The 13,014-nt window shown below is 38.2% G+C and overlaps 2 protein-coding genes and 1 non-coding gene across 3 annotated transcripts; 1 reads left to right on the forward strand and 2 right to left on the reverse strand.

Annotated features, from left to right (window-relative positions):
* Positions 1-1,010: 1,010 nt before the first annotated feature.
* On the reverse strand, positions 1,011-4,462 carry LOC103339116 (uncharacterized). Its single transcript, XM_016796245.2, has 10 exons — positions 3,855-4,462; positions 3,687-3,743; positions 3,532-3,594; positions 3,382-3,450; positions 3,116-3,208; positions 2,551-2,655; positions 2,402-2,479; positions 2,160-2,288; positions 1,777-1,882; positions 1,011-1,502 (listed from the first exon to the last, which is right to left on the reverse strand). Exons 1-10 carry the CDS (start codon positions 3,966-3,968, stop codon positions 1,312-1,314), a joined length of 1,005 nt encoding a protein of 334 aa, XP_016651731.2. The 5' UTR covers positions 3,969-4,462; the 3' UTR covers positions 1,011-1,311.
* Positions 4,463-5,634: 1,172 nt separating this feature from the next.
* On the reverse strand, positions 5,635-5,707 carry TRNAK-UUU (transfer RNA lysine (anticodon UUU)). Its single transcript has one exon. It is a non-coding gene; the product is annotated as a tRNA-Lys (tRNA).
* Positions 5,708-9,601: 3,894 nt separating this feature from the next.
* On the forward strand, positions 9,602-11,575 carry LOC148914989 (protein FAR1-RELATED SEQUENCE 5-like). Its single transcript, XM_089043161.1, has 2 exons — positions 9,602-11,364; positions 11,448-11,575. The coding sequence occupies exons 1-2, from the start codon at positions 9,602-9,604 to the stop codon at positions 11,539-11,541; spliced, it is 1,857 nt and encodes a 618-aa protein (XP_088899287.1). The 3' UTR covers positions 11,542-11,575.
* Positions 11,576-13,014: the final 1,439 nt, after the last annotated feature.

A 13,014-nucleotide genomic window follows, 5' to 3' on the forward strand; every position in this document is an offset into this window, starting at 1 on the left:
TTTTAAGCAATTCAAGTGGCCCAAAGACTTTATTTTATCCAATAGCTTTTCGCTGAGGGTTGGAAACGGGCAACCATTGCGCCCTAAGCCCAGTAGGCTTAATTTGAGGTCGTTTGGGCAAGCAATTGACACGGATTAGACCGTTGAGGTAATCTTGGACACACGCCGTCTTCAATTATGGTGTGTTTACTAATTAAGAATTGGAATTCTTATTATGAATTGAATTCCATCTATGGAAGATTTCTAGGTTTACTTCACATCAAGGAATTGAAAAGTTAGTGGGGCCCACATAAAATTAGAAATTGAATTCCTGATTTTGGAGGAATTCAATTATTAAGTGGGAGGTAATATTCTAATTCCTGGAGAACTAACTCATTAGGAATATCTTTTTTACTCATTATATCCTCACACAATTTAAAATTTTCAAATTTGTCATCTACTTTAACCCAACAACGAGAACATTTTAGTAATTAGTACCACTCCTACCTCAATTCCATATAGTTTAGTAAACAACTTTAATAGGAATCCAGAATCTAACTCCCTTCAATCCATATGATTTAGTGAATAACTTTAATAGGAATCCGGAATCTATTTCTCCTCAATCCAATTCCTCCTCAATTCAAATCATCCTCAATTTAAGTTCTAATCCAATTACGGATTAGTAAACATGTTATTAGGCAAACAACATTTCGGTCCTCAACTCCTTTTGAAATTCTACAATCCAGCCCTAGATTTCCTTTGAAAGGTCACTATTTTGATTATAAGTCTGAAAGGTTGGAGCTTTACCTATGAAGGAACCCATACCAGTTTCCGTTTCAGACTTAACTAATTTACTTATTTACTTTTCATTTTATATCTTTTTCTTCTTTAATAAGCATCCAAATTTCTTAACTTTCAATACCGCGTTTCCGCACTGCTAACTTTCAGCAACTTGGTATTAATAATCTTCTCCAGGAACCAATACTTCTACTCTCTACCAAAATGTTATCGGTAGTACATGCATAGAGATATGAATAGTTAATCTTGAAAACTTTTACTTGCATGTCGCAGTATACAAAACTTGCTTTTCCTCTCAGTTTCTTATACAAAATGCTCACTGATAACACCAGTGTCTTCTTCCCTGGTACAAACAACAATATCTTGTTTGAACGAAACCTATTGACCAGTGAACCCTGGGGAGCTTATATAGGTTACGTTTCGAGCATCTCACCTCTTGTTGCGATGGAATTGCAAAATCACACTTTCCATGTCCCTCTGATGCTAACAGTTTATGGCTGAACAAGACTGGCGCTAAAAATGAATAAAAAATTATCATCTCCAGGATTTCCAAGCCTTGCTCATTTTAGCACCAAGATATCTCATGGCAGTAATGCCACCAGCAGCCAGGAGACCAGACACAGCCTGTCTTGCACTCGAAACCATGACCTTTCGCCGCAGAATAGTCTGCATGCATTTAGCAGCCTCGTCTTTGGAGCCAATCACAATTTCCTGAATAACTCGACCTGCAATTGAAGTACAAGATATGTGTAATGATTGACTAAAATCCAGATTCAAGAGGTACAAGTACATATGTTAAACTACCACCCCAGTTAAAACACTACCTGTGGCACATAAATCTGGAAGTTTTCTATGAACTTTCACCTTTCCATTTATAACAAACAAGCAATATTTTCCCAAAAAACTTTGGGTCAGGTATGATCATTAAATCTGAACTCAGATCAATCCTTAAAAAACCTTTTTCCTTATAAGCCACTGCAGATGAGTTAAGGTTCATACCAGAGTCACACAGTACTTTCTTTTCTCCTAGCTTCATCCCCATTTGGCTTCTGACCATTTGGGGCAGAGAAGAAACAAGAGATCGAGCTGCTAATAAACCACCATCCTGTTTTAACAGGTAATAATGTATCTTAAGCTTCAAAGCATTGAACTGTACACTACATAGCATAACTTTTAGAAGAATTAGCCATATAGTGAAGTCTTAAAGTTGGTATCTAGCTTATGTTCTAAAACATGCACTGAGGTTCCATACACCCATTAAATCAACGCTTCTGTTTTTTCTTTTTCTTTTTCAACTTTTATAAGAAGCTATAAATCAACCCTTCGCCAGTAAAAGAAATGTTGGATCAACTTCACACTGCAACCTAAGGGTCAGAATAGACCTGAGATATGATTGGTTGAGTATTCCCAGATAAAGAGCGTCTCAACAACTCTTTGGTCTCATACTCTTCAATAAATGGCTTATACATCGGCCGGAACAATTCAAATTGCCCTTGTACTATTTTCTTCACCTGCAGTAGATAATGTAATTTAAACAAATTTGATTATGTTTGGCCATATAATTACAAGACCCAACAACTGAATGCAAGTTTGTGGATTTATGTAACCACTGATTGAGCTTTACCTTATTTCTGTCCTCTGCAAAAAGCATACGCAAGTCGCCCATATACGAGAGGCTACATATTTTGGCATACAATTCTTCCTGCATTAAATGGAATTTGTTATAGAACTCCAAAATATTTAAAATCATTGAGCAGTGACAAAGAATCAGACCTCAGTGAACTTGGACGGCAAAAGAAGGAGAGCTGCAGACACTGCAGCCCTCAAATTAACCGAGTTTACATTTGCGATATCCAAATTATCCAGAAGTACATGAACCTGTAGAAAAAAACATTGAAAACTCTCATGTTGAATATAATGATAATGTATCATAACATGAACTAGATGAGACAATCCGAGTCTTTGGTCTTCAACAGAATGGCATTATTTTAAGACATAGCATAAGAACATGTATTTTAATTTTCATTAGTTTCAGGCAATTTCCGTGTGCTACAAAATATTTCAGTAAGGTAAAAATTTGTTAATCAAACTAGCAGAGGGTTTTTTTAATTTTTTTTACCAAGAATTACATCACTAAGATTATCATTAAACAGATTGAAAGTTCTAAAACTTAGACCATCTTCATGCAATGTGAAGGGTGGTGCTAGTTAGAAAATAATGTAACTAAACAGGAAGTTAACTAAAATCAAAATGAAAGGAGGACAAATATGAAGCTGAAGATTAATCTTCCACAAACATAAAGACAAAAAGAAAAAGAGAATCAATGAAGAAGACATACTGGTTTTTGTAATCGGCCGCTCAAATAGAACCTCTCCCAATTTAGCATGTCCTGAACCAAGTCGTGCATGCAAACAACCCCATACTTGAACATCTGTAAAAAAATTACTTGAGTGTGACGAATTTGTAACAAAATACAAGATGTGAAAGATTACAGAATGTGTAACAAAACACTAATGCACTATCAGTTTAAAATATGGCATGAAAGCTCAGACACCCAAGAAATAGCCTAAACTTGAACCTACGGGGTAGCTGAATGATCAATACCTTGTCGTTCCAACTAACAAAAGGATTGAAGTGCACCCCCACACCTATTTCATCTGCAACGTCGGTAATCTAGCATGGACGATTATATTGTGTCAGGAATCAATGAAAATAGAACTGAACATGGAAGCACAGAGAGAGAGAGAGCAGTACCAGTCTTGCCCCACCAAGAAGCACCATCCACGAGGAATAATGATCGTTGTTCAATGTCAGATTCTAGTTGTACATAAACAAATTAGTAAACACCATGATTGATTATTGAAGCATCAAGAAGAGACATATGGTATGTGTGGAAGTCTAAAGCTTACCTCAGAATGCCATTGTCGGGGATTGGATACACCAAGAATGCAATCTACCATGGTTGACTACCAACCCAGAATTCACAAATGCAAAGCAAAAGTTCAAAATGTATATTACTTAAGTGAACAAGCAATTGCTAAAAGAGTGAAAAAGAGCTATAGAAGTATAGTAGAAACCTTTGCACTGCCAGGATTGTTGGGATGAAGAGATGAGCCATAGACACAGCAGAACTCAACAGGGGGAAGAGTTTTGAGAAAACTTAGAAGCTGGGCTTTGTCGTGATTTTCCATACTAAGCTAGTAGTGCAAAGGGCATTAGTATTCTGAAAAAATACTGGAGGGATTTCATCAAACACATCAAATGCAAGCCAAAATGTTTGCCTGATGTGGTCTTTCGCAGTCAAACTCTTCGTTCTCAGCTACACAAGTTCCACATTATTATCGTCTTTTCAATTTTTCAAGCGGCCTCGGAGGCCTTGATTCTCACCAATACTTCCCTCAGCAACTCCTGAGGCATCTGAGCCCAGCAGCTCTGCTTCAGTGACTCCCCCGACCCAGCCGAGTCTTGGACCACCCGCTGTGAGAGAGAGGTCAGGGGGAGAGAGAGAGAGAGAGCAGATTGCGAGGTGGAGGTGGACGGCGCTGCGTTGAGAGGTGAAGAAGGGTGCGCAGGGGGACGGTTGCTGCAAACGGTCGTGTTAACGGGTTTCCGGTGTTTCAAGTCGTATTCGTGCCAACCCGTTAAGTTAACGGGTTGACACGACACGACCGTTAATTTAACAAGTGGAAAATATCAGATTCAAACACGGTCCGTTATAATTCACGAATGATCCGACACAACCCGTTAAGAATAAACCCAAAACAAAAAAGGGAAAAAAATACACGGCCAGTAACCACTCTCTCTGTCCATTTTCTCTCAATTTCCACCTCATAAACACCATCCAGAAAACTTACATAAGAGCATCTCCAAGGGAGATGTCAAATACCAAACATCAAATTTGATTGCTGATGTGGCAATTTGACCTCTTACATAGCTTTACACTCCACCCAATATGTCAAATTAAATTATTATTTTATTATATTTTAGTGTTGATTTATTTTTAATTTAAAAAAATAAAATAAAATATTCATTTGACGTCTTACTTTGGGGATGTCAAAAATAACATCTCAACCTCCAGCCTTTATTCCACATCAGATTTGACACATCCTTCATTCCACATCAGCTTTGACACATCCTTCATTCCACATCAGCTTTGACACATCAGTTGGAGTGATGTGATATGTTATTTCTAGCTGTTAAATATCTATGTGGCACTTTTGACTCATCAGTTGGAAATACTCTAAAGAAAAACAAGAAGAAAAAAAATATGGTTGATTAGATTAGATTATTTATATATATATATATATATTAAAAAAGACAAAGAGGAAGAGACAAGAGATGCAGATAAAAAGAGAAGAAAAAAAAGAAGAGATGGAGAATGACTGAAAGAGGAAAAAAAAAAGGATAAAAAAAAAGAGATGGAGAGAAGAAGAAGAGAGTGGGAGGTCACAAGAAGAGAAAAAAATGGTTGATTAGATTCTTTATAAAAAAAAAAGATAGAGAGGAAAAGACGAATAAGAAGAGAAGAAAACAAAGGAGAAATGGAGAATGACGGAATGAGGAAGAAGAAAAGGAAAAATAAAAAAGAGATGGAGAGAAGAAGAAGAAGAAAAGAGAGAGTGGGAGGTGAGTGAGAGACAGTAAAAGGAGAGAGGAAGAGGAAAGATGGAAAATGAATATTAAAAAAAAAATGAGGAATGGTGTTGGAGAATTGGGATATTTTTTTAAAACACATTTAGCAAAGCTACCAAATTACCCTCCTTAATAGGCGAAGTCGTTGAAGCGAGTCTCAAGGCCAAAGAGTGATCTTTGAATGCTACTACGCATCCTTACTAATAGTATTGTGTAAGGTAGGTTTGGGTATAGTAGGACTTGAACCTGCGACCATTAGGTTAAAAGCTCAATGCTCTACCAATTGAGCTATACACCCAAAAAAGACATAATAGTAAATAAGGATTGGTGCGAAAAAAAAAAAAGGGTGGTCCATCTTATTCTCATCATATTAAAGGGGTGCGGCTCTATATGAGGCTCGTCTGCAGGCAGAGCACGCAAAGAAAACGTCAGGCGCGTTAGTTAGGCCGTTTTCTTGCAGAAGTGCTAATGCGCCCCTTATTGAAAACTCAAGGAAAGCCTTGATCGATATGAGAAACATGTGCTCAAGCACCCAACCTATACAAGGGGCTTGGGCTCGAAAGTTGGCCTTACTCAACAAGCACCTTTATTAGTAAGGTTGCTTGTTTCTACTCATTGGAGATTCTATCTACAAAAGAAGGTCAACGGGGGATACTAAAGTTGCTCTCACTGCTAAAGGAGTGTAAAGGTATTATCTTAAATTCTCTTCTAAATGTTAATCTATGTAACTAAGGAGGGTGTATTCATTTTAGATTTTAAATGATTTTAAAAAGTTATAAAGTTGATGGAGTTTAATTGAATTTAATTGAGTTTAATTGAATTTAATTGAGTTTGATTGAATTCTATAAACTCCACATAGATTTTGACTGAATTTGTGTATAGATTTTAATTAAGTTTGTTAGAATTTTACTATTGATTTTAATGGAGTTTTTATAGCAACGGTGATGGTGGTGATGGCAATGGTGGTGGCAATGGTGGTTTGTGGGGGAAGTAGTGGTGGAGGACGTGGGGGATGGTAGTGGTGGTGGCGGTGGGAGTGAGGTATGGAGGAGGTGGGGGTGATAGTGATGGTGGTGGTGGGAGTGAGGTGATGGAGGTGTTGGTGGTGGTGGAGGTGGAGGTGGCGTGATGGCGGTGATGGTGATGATGCCGGCAATGGTTGTAGTGGTGTTGAAGGTGGGGCTGATAGTGGGGGTGGTAATGGTGGTGGAGGTAAGGGTATGGGTAGTGGTGGAGGTGGTGGCGGTGGCAGTGATGGTGATGGTGATGGTGCTAGCGGCAGTGGTGGTGACGATGAGGGTGATGGTGGGGTTGGTAGTGGGGCGACGGTGGGTGGTGGTGGTGCTAAGAGTGGTAGCGATGGTGGTGGTACTAGCGGCGGCGGCAATGACTATGGTGGTGGTGGCGGCGGTGGCTATGGTTATAGTCATGATAAGATGGTGGTGGTAGAAGTGGTGAAATCATATATTGAGAATAAAAATAATATATTTATCAAAATCTATGGGGAGGGGGGGAAGCAAAAGATTTGTCATGGCCTAAAATTAGTTTATTATCAAACGAAATCCACCACTTTTTGTATTTCCTTTAAAATCAATGAGTTTTTGAATACACCCAAACTTTTATGAAATCTTTTAAAGTCGTGATTGAATACATTCAAATTTGAATGCAGTTTAAAAAGTTTGAATTGAATACACCCAAAATTGAATAGACTTCTATAAAATTGTGATTGAATAGACCTAAACTTTTAAACTTCTTTAAAATCTTTTAAAATCTAAATTGAATACACCCCCATATATATATATATATATATATATATATTTTTAATTTCTTTCTTTCTCTAATCAATACCTAATCTTGGCCTCTGGTACTCTTTCCTGGGTTGATCAAAGAGTTGCTAACACAAAGGTGAAGGTAGGATTCACAATAAAATAACCGTAGACAAATTGAGTCAAAAGGAGCCTTCGGATACAGAGGGGCTACTCTAGTCCTAGCTAAGTAAGGAATAGACTCTCCAAATAGAAGTACGTACTGCACGGCCGAGGAAGCATCTGAAGCATCTAAAGTCAAATAATCTGAATCAGTTGAATAGGAAGCCTTTGACCTCGTGGGCGATGCCGCATTTAGTCCATGCCCCCGCTTCCTCCAATTATTAGCCGACCTCGATCCTGTTGGTGGCTCTCCCTCCGACCATGGCAGGGCTCTCCCTTCGACATTGTGGTGGAATCTGATTCTCAGGGCATCATCCAAAGCTTGAATGGTAACATTGCCAGGGGTGCTTGGACCATTTACCCCAATCTCCATAAAATTAAGGAGAGTAATCAGTATTTCCACTCTTGTAACTAGTCTTGGATTTACAGATCAACAAAAAAAAGTGACCTATTTCTTGGCGTCGCTAGCTCAGGCAAGGGTACACACGTAAGTTTGGGTCAACAGGCCCCCATCCTTGCTGACCCATATTCTGAACAAAGACGGTTGCCCTTGTCCTCCCCTTACCTAAGGCTCTTAATGGTTGTTAGCCAGAATGAATGTTGGCTTAAAGCTATGGTCTCTATTGTTTTTCTGTTAGCATCAGTTCGTTTCTTTCCTGCTCTTGTATTTATGCTTATGTGTATCTTTTGAGCACCTGTCTTCTCCTTTGTGGGCTGGGCCTTTTTTTTTAATGTTTTTCCTTTTAGGTTATTTTCCCCACTTTGTTAATGAAGAGTGCTTCTATAGTGAGTGGAAAGTTATAAGGGGTTTTTTTGAGGGGTATGTATGAGCCGTTGGATTTCATCCAACGGTGAGTTTTTAAAAGAGGGTGCATGTAGAACCGAGGTTGAAATCTGACCCGTTTGGAAACCCAACTTCAGCTGAAGATTTTTCCCTCTCTGTGAAAAACTCAAGAACACAATCCTCTCTTTTTTAATGTAATGCAAATCCACAATTAGAAAGATCCAAAGCTCCCAAACTCTATAATCGCTCCATTGTCATCAGCTCCTTGGGAGGTCTGCGATCTATGGTATCCTCGGTATGACGATTAATGGCTTTTACCTAGCTATTGCCCTGTTTTGATTCTATGATTCAAGTGAAAACCCCTTCTCTTTTTCGTTTAGCAGAAGAGATTCCAGATGAAAGCAAAGTAGCATATCTCTTTTTTGTGCTGTTGCAGTTGTTCCTCGATTGGTAGAGATGGAGTCTCCACTACGAAAGAATCCTCTCTAATGTCCACCACATTCTCTCAAGCTGACTGACTTCGGAGCTCCCGATTGACTTTGAGAGGTAAGTTCACTCTTGCTGGATTGATTTTGTTAGGTTTGATTTGTTTTTTGTGAGGGTGAGAAATTTGTCATTTGTGGCATCAATAATGCGTCATTTGCTCTGTTATCAATAATGCGTCATTTCCTTATGAATATTCAATATACTTAGTTGATTATTTTTTTTTGGAGGGGGGTTGGAAAATTATGAAATGTAGGTAAAAGATCCTAAACTTAGGCTTAATGGCATTAAGAGTAAGCATTTGGAGAGGATATTGGGTGAAGTTCTGTAATTGCTAGTTTGAATTACATTTGAGTTCTTAGTTGAACATGTTGGTTCTAATGTTATTTTTTCCAGATTATTTCACAAGAGATGATGTAACTATTATTAAATTTTGCTTGTGTTTTGTGTAATCAGAATCCAACAAGCTAGGCTATGCGTGTATTGTGTCAATTTGGGCAATGTTTTGTGTAAGTGGAATGCATTGATAAGTTATGATGCAGTAATGATTGATTAATGAATTAACATTTGCTATGCAGTAATATAGAAGTAGATCAATAATATACGTGGATAAAATGTCTGGGGGCTCAGAGAGTGATGACTCTGTAACAGCTAATGGGAGGGTTTACATTCCTGAAGTAAGAAATGAGGAAACACCAGCAGTTGGGATGAAGTTCGACTCGCTTGACCTCGTTTATAATTTCTATAATAGATATGCATTCTGGCTGGCTTTGGTATTCGACTTCATTCCAACTTTTGGGGGAAAAATAAGAAAGAGATTCTGAGAAAAGAATTTGTATGTTGCAAACAAGGTGCATACCGGAAGGATGAAACTCGGGAGAGAAAAAGACAGCGGGGAATAAGTAGATGCAATTGCAAAGCTAAGATTGTGGTTGTGAAGACACATGGGAGCAAGAAGTATACCATCTCTCTTTTTGCATAGGGACACAATCATAAGATGACACCCTCAGGAAGAATGCATTTACTGAGATCACACCGTCGTATTTCAGATTCTACAAAAGTACTCACAAAACAGTTGGGTTCGGTTAATATTCCCATTAATCAGAAGGTAAGTATTTTCGAGGTGCAATCCGAAAAAATGGATAAAATCGGTTTTATCAAAAAGGATATCTACAATCTTGAATATAGTGTGAATGGGAAGCTGAGGAACCATGATGTTGAACTAGTGACCGAGTATTTTATGGCTGAACAGAAAAAAAATGAGGCTTTTTATTTCAAGATTGAGGGAGATGGCGATAACAGGTTTAGTCGATGTTTTTGGGCAGATGCAACTTCTAGATGGGCGTACGGGTTTTATGGAGATGTTGTTGTATTCGATACCACATTCAACACGAATAGATACGACTTGACATTTGCACCAATGTTGGGAGTTAATAACCATGGTCAAACAATTGTCCTAGCATGCGCATTTTTGAGCAAGGAAACGACTGAGTCGTTTATTTGGATGTTTGAGGAGTTTAAGAAAGCCATGCCAGGTGGCGAACCTAAAACGATCATCACAGATCAAGATGCGGCAATGAGCAGAGCGATTTCAATAGCCTTCCCGACTACATTTCATCGACTTTGCATATGGCACATCACATCAAAGTTCTCTGTTAAGTTACCATATTCTGCTTATAAGGAGTATTGGGGTGAATTCCAGAAAGCCATATGGGATACTAACAATAAGGATGAGTTTGATGCAAAATGGAATATTGTGGTTACAAAGTCTGGTTTGACTGACCATCCATGGCTAAGTTCAATGTTTGATTTAAGGGAATCTTGGGTTCCAGCCTACACACGACACTTTTTTGCCGCTGGAATGTCAAGCAGCCAAAGAGTGGAATGTTCTCATGGTTTCTTCAAGCAATATATATCAAGGAGAAATTCGTTGATGGATTTCATAATAAGATTTGAGAGAGCACTTTCTTATCAACGTCAAAAAGAGTTAGTTGCTGATCACGTAGATGCATTTGAAGTGGCTCAATGTATTCTACCGATGCCAATGAACAAACAAATGGCTACCTTGTACACAAGGACAATGTTTCAAAAGTTTGAGCAAGAACTAATACAAAGTACAGCATGTTTCCTAGAGCTGAAAACAGAGGATGCTACTAAAGTTGTTTTTAATGTGAGCGAAAGGAAAAATTGGGAAACAAGAGTGGCAGAAGTCGTATATGTCAAAGATTCTGACCACGCATCGTGTAGCTGCAAAAGATTTGAATTTGTTGGAATTATTTGCAAGCACATCCTAGCATTGTTCAGAAGGGACCAGATTGAATATATGCCCGATAAATACATTTTGAAGAGGTGGAAGAAAACTGACAAATTTGGATTGGTGTCAGATGCAAATGGCAACGAAATTAAAGACTCTACAGATCTTGGTCTTTTAATAAAGCGGAGTACAATGTCCCGACTTGCTACAGATGTGGTTGAGGATGCATTAATGTGGGAAGGAGAATGTGAGCTACTGTCAGAGACTCTAAAAAGTTTGCGGGTGAAGTTGAAGTTGTTGAAGGATGGACCAAGTAATAACGAAGTTGGAGGGTCCAGCTCTCAAACACAATATATGAAAGACCCTAAGAGAGTAAGGTGCAATGGAGGGTCGAAACGAGTAACGGGAGCAAAGGAAAAGGCAATGAAGCGATGGATTAGACACTATCGGGAGTGTGGACACATTGGTCATGATAGAAGACAATGCCCAAGAAATTTGAACACACCGTAAGATGTTAACACTATTTATAATAAGACCTAAAATTTGAATAGGTAAAGTTCTTATGTGCTTCTGTTTGATGTTTATGCAGGACATCACCGTCGAACAATGACGAATCAACTCCAATAGATCTTAGTGACCCATTATTCGACGAATTTTACAGGATGCACGGACCAACTCAATGATTTAGGTTTGTATTATACGAAGCCCGGTTATTATGAAGACTAATGATCAGGTAAAGCTTTCTAGATGCAGTTTTATTATTATTATTATTTTGTTCATGTCCACCGATGAGCTCTTACTATGTCCATTGATAATTGAAATGAAAATTTGCTTGGTTTCATTCTTGCATGAAATTTGGACACATGTTAATTTTACGTCTTCTCCCTATTTAGAAATTTTCATAGACATTAGATAAAGCATCAAATTTTGATTTATGTGAAGAAGCAATGACTTTTACCTTGTAAAATGGGTAGTTTATGGTGAATTATGTTTTAACAGAGATTCATTGATTATATGACAGCTAATGCAGCATTTCCAGCAGCCAGTTGTTTCCATTACGATAATGATTTCCAGACGCATCATTTGTAGCAGCACCCACTTTTTGTGAATGTTATGTTCTAGTGTTTTACTGGTGATTAAGATCTGAGCTGGACTGGTTATTAGGTGCACGATTTTGCAAACATTCGTAAATCTGAAGGATACTTGAAGCACTTTTTGGAACAGAAAGATTAGAAAGCAACGTGTAAAAAAGTACATTGCAGCTAATCACATTTCGAATGGTTGGGTAATATTAAAGGGTACACTAACATTTGAACTACTCATAATTCCACACACAAAAGAAAATTTGATTGCAAAGCATTTTATGTGCTCCCTCTTAGCAATACCACGATCTCCCCAATCAACTGAACAACGGTAGCCACAATCACTAGGTCGTATTGGTCAGCTTCTTCTTAGCAGGTCTCACGTGCTTATGGTCACTCATGTCCCCAGTGATATAGACAAAATAAATATTCAGCAATATTTGGAATTTTATTATATATACATAACGATAAACCATTCACTACACAATGTATAGCACATGGTATTTTACTTATGACTCACGTGTCATGATAATGGGGCTTTACTGATTCCCAACGTGCTGTGATATTGACTGCTTATTGAATAATATTTCCATATTTGCAAAATATAATGTTAGACAGAAGGAACACATGATGACTTGCAAGACATAGTCCCAATAATTATATATGAAGCAAATGAAACTGATATTTGTATTATTTTATATTAGATAATGACATTAAGGGAATATAGTTCTAATTTGTGCAATACCACGATCATCCCCAACCAACAGAACAGCTGTAGCCGCAATCACTTAGTAGTATCGGTCGGCTTCTTCCGAGCAGCTTTGACGTGCTTATGCTCATTCATGTCACCACCATCGTCTAGTATCTCTCTCACAGCATCGGGGACACGTAGTCCCAATTATAACTTGTATGAGTAGTTGCCGCGAATGCTCGGAATTTTTCGAATCCTTCGTTGAATGCCAACTCCAGTTCACTGTGGTGCTCTTCGCATCGCATATGGTTCATCAAACAACCTTTAATTTCATCATTCATTACTGCATCCAACTCCTCAGCTTTCAGCTTCCTTTTATGACT

Source organism: Prunus mume, linkage group LG8 (assembly GCF_029339155.1).
Source record: "Prunus mume cultivar Tortuosa linkage group LG8, ASM2933915v1, whole genome shotgun sequence".
Lineage (NCBI taxonomy): Eukaryota > Viridiplantae > Streptophyta > Magnoliopsida > Rosales > Rosaceae > Prunus > Prunus mume.

What these genes read in the sequence shown, in the direction of transcription:
- LOC103339116 (XM_016796245.2), bottom strand. Translation starts at nt 3,968, where the DNA reads ATGGAAAATCACGACAAAGCCCAGCTTCTAAGTTTTCTCAAAACTCTT. An exon ending in TTCTTGGTGGGGCAAGACTG is followed by an intron (nt 3,451 to 3,531) that starts GTACTGCTCTCT and finishes CGTCCATGCTAG; the next exon opens with ATTACCGACGTTGCAGATGA. An exon ending in CTCAACCAATCATATCTCAG is followed by an intron (nt 1,883 to 2,159) that starts GTCTATTCTGAC and finishes CTGTTAAAACAG; the next exon opens with GATGGTGGTTTATTAGCAGC.
- LOC148914989 (XM_089043161.1), top strand. Translation starts at nt 9,602, where the DNA reads ATGACACCCTCAGGAAGAATGCATTTACTGAGATCACACCGTCGTATT. An exon ending in CCAAGAAATTTGAACACACC is followed by an intron (nt 11,365 to 11,447) that starts GTAAGATGTTAA and finishes ATGTTTATGCAG; the next exon opens with GACATCACCGTCGAACAATG.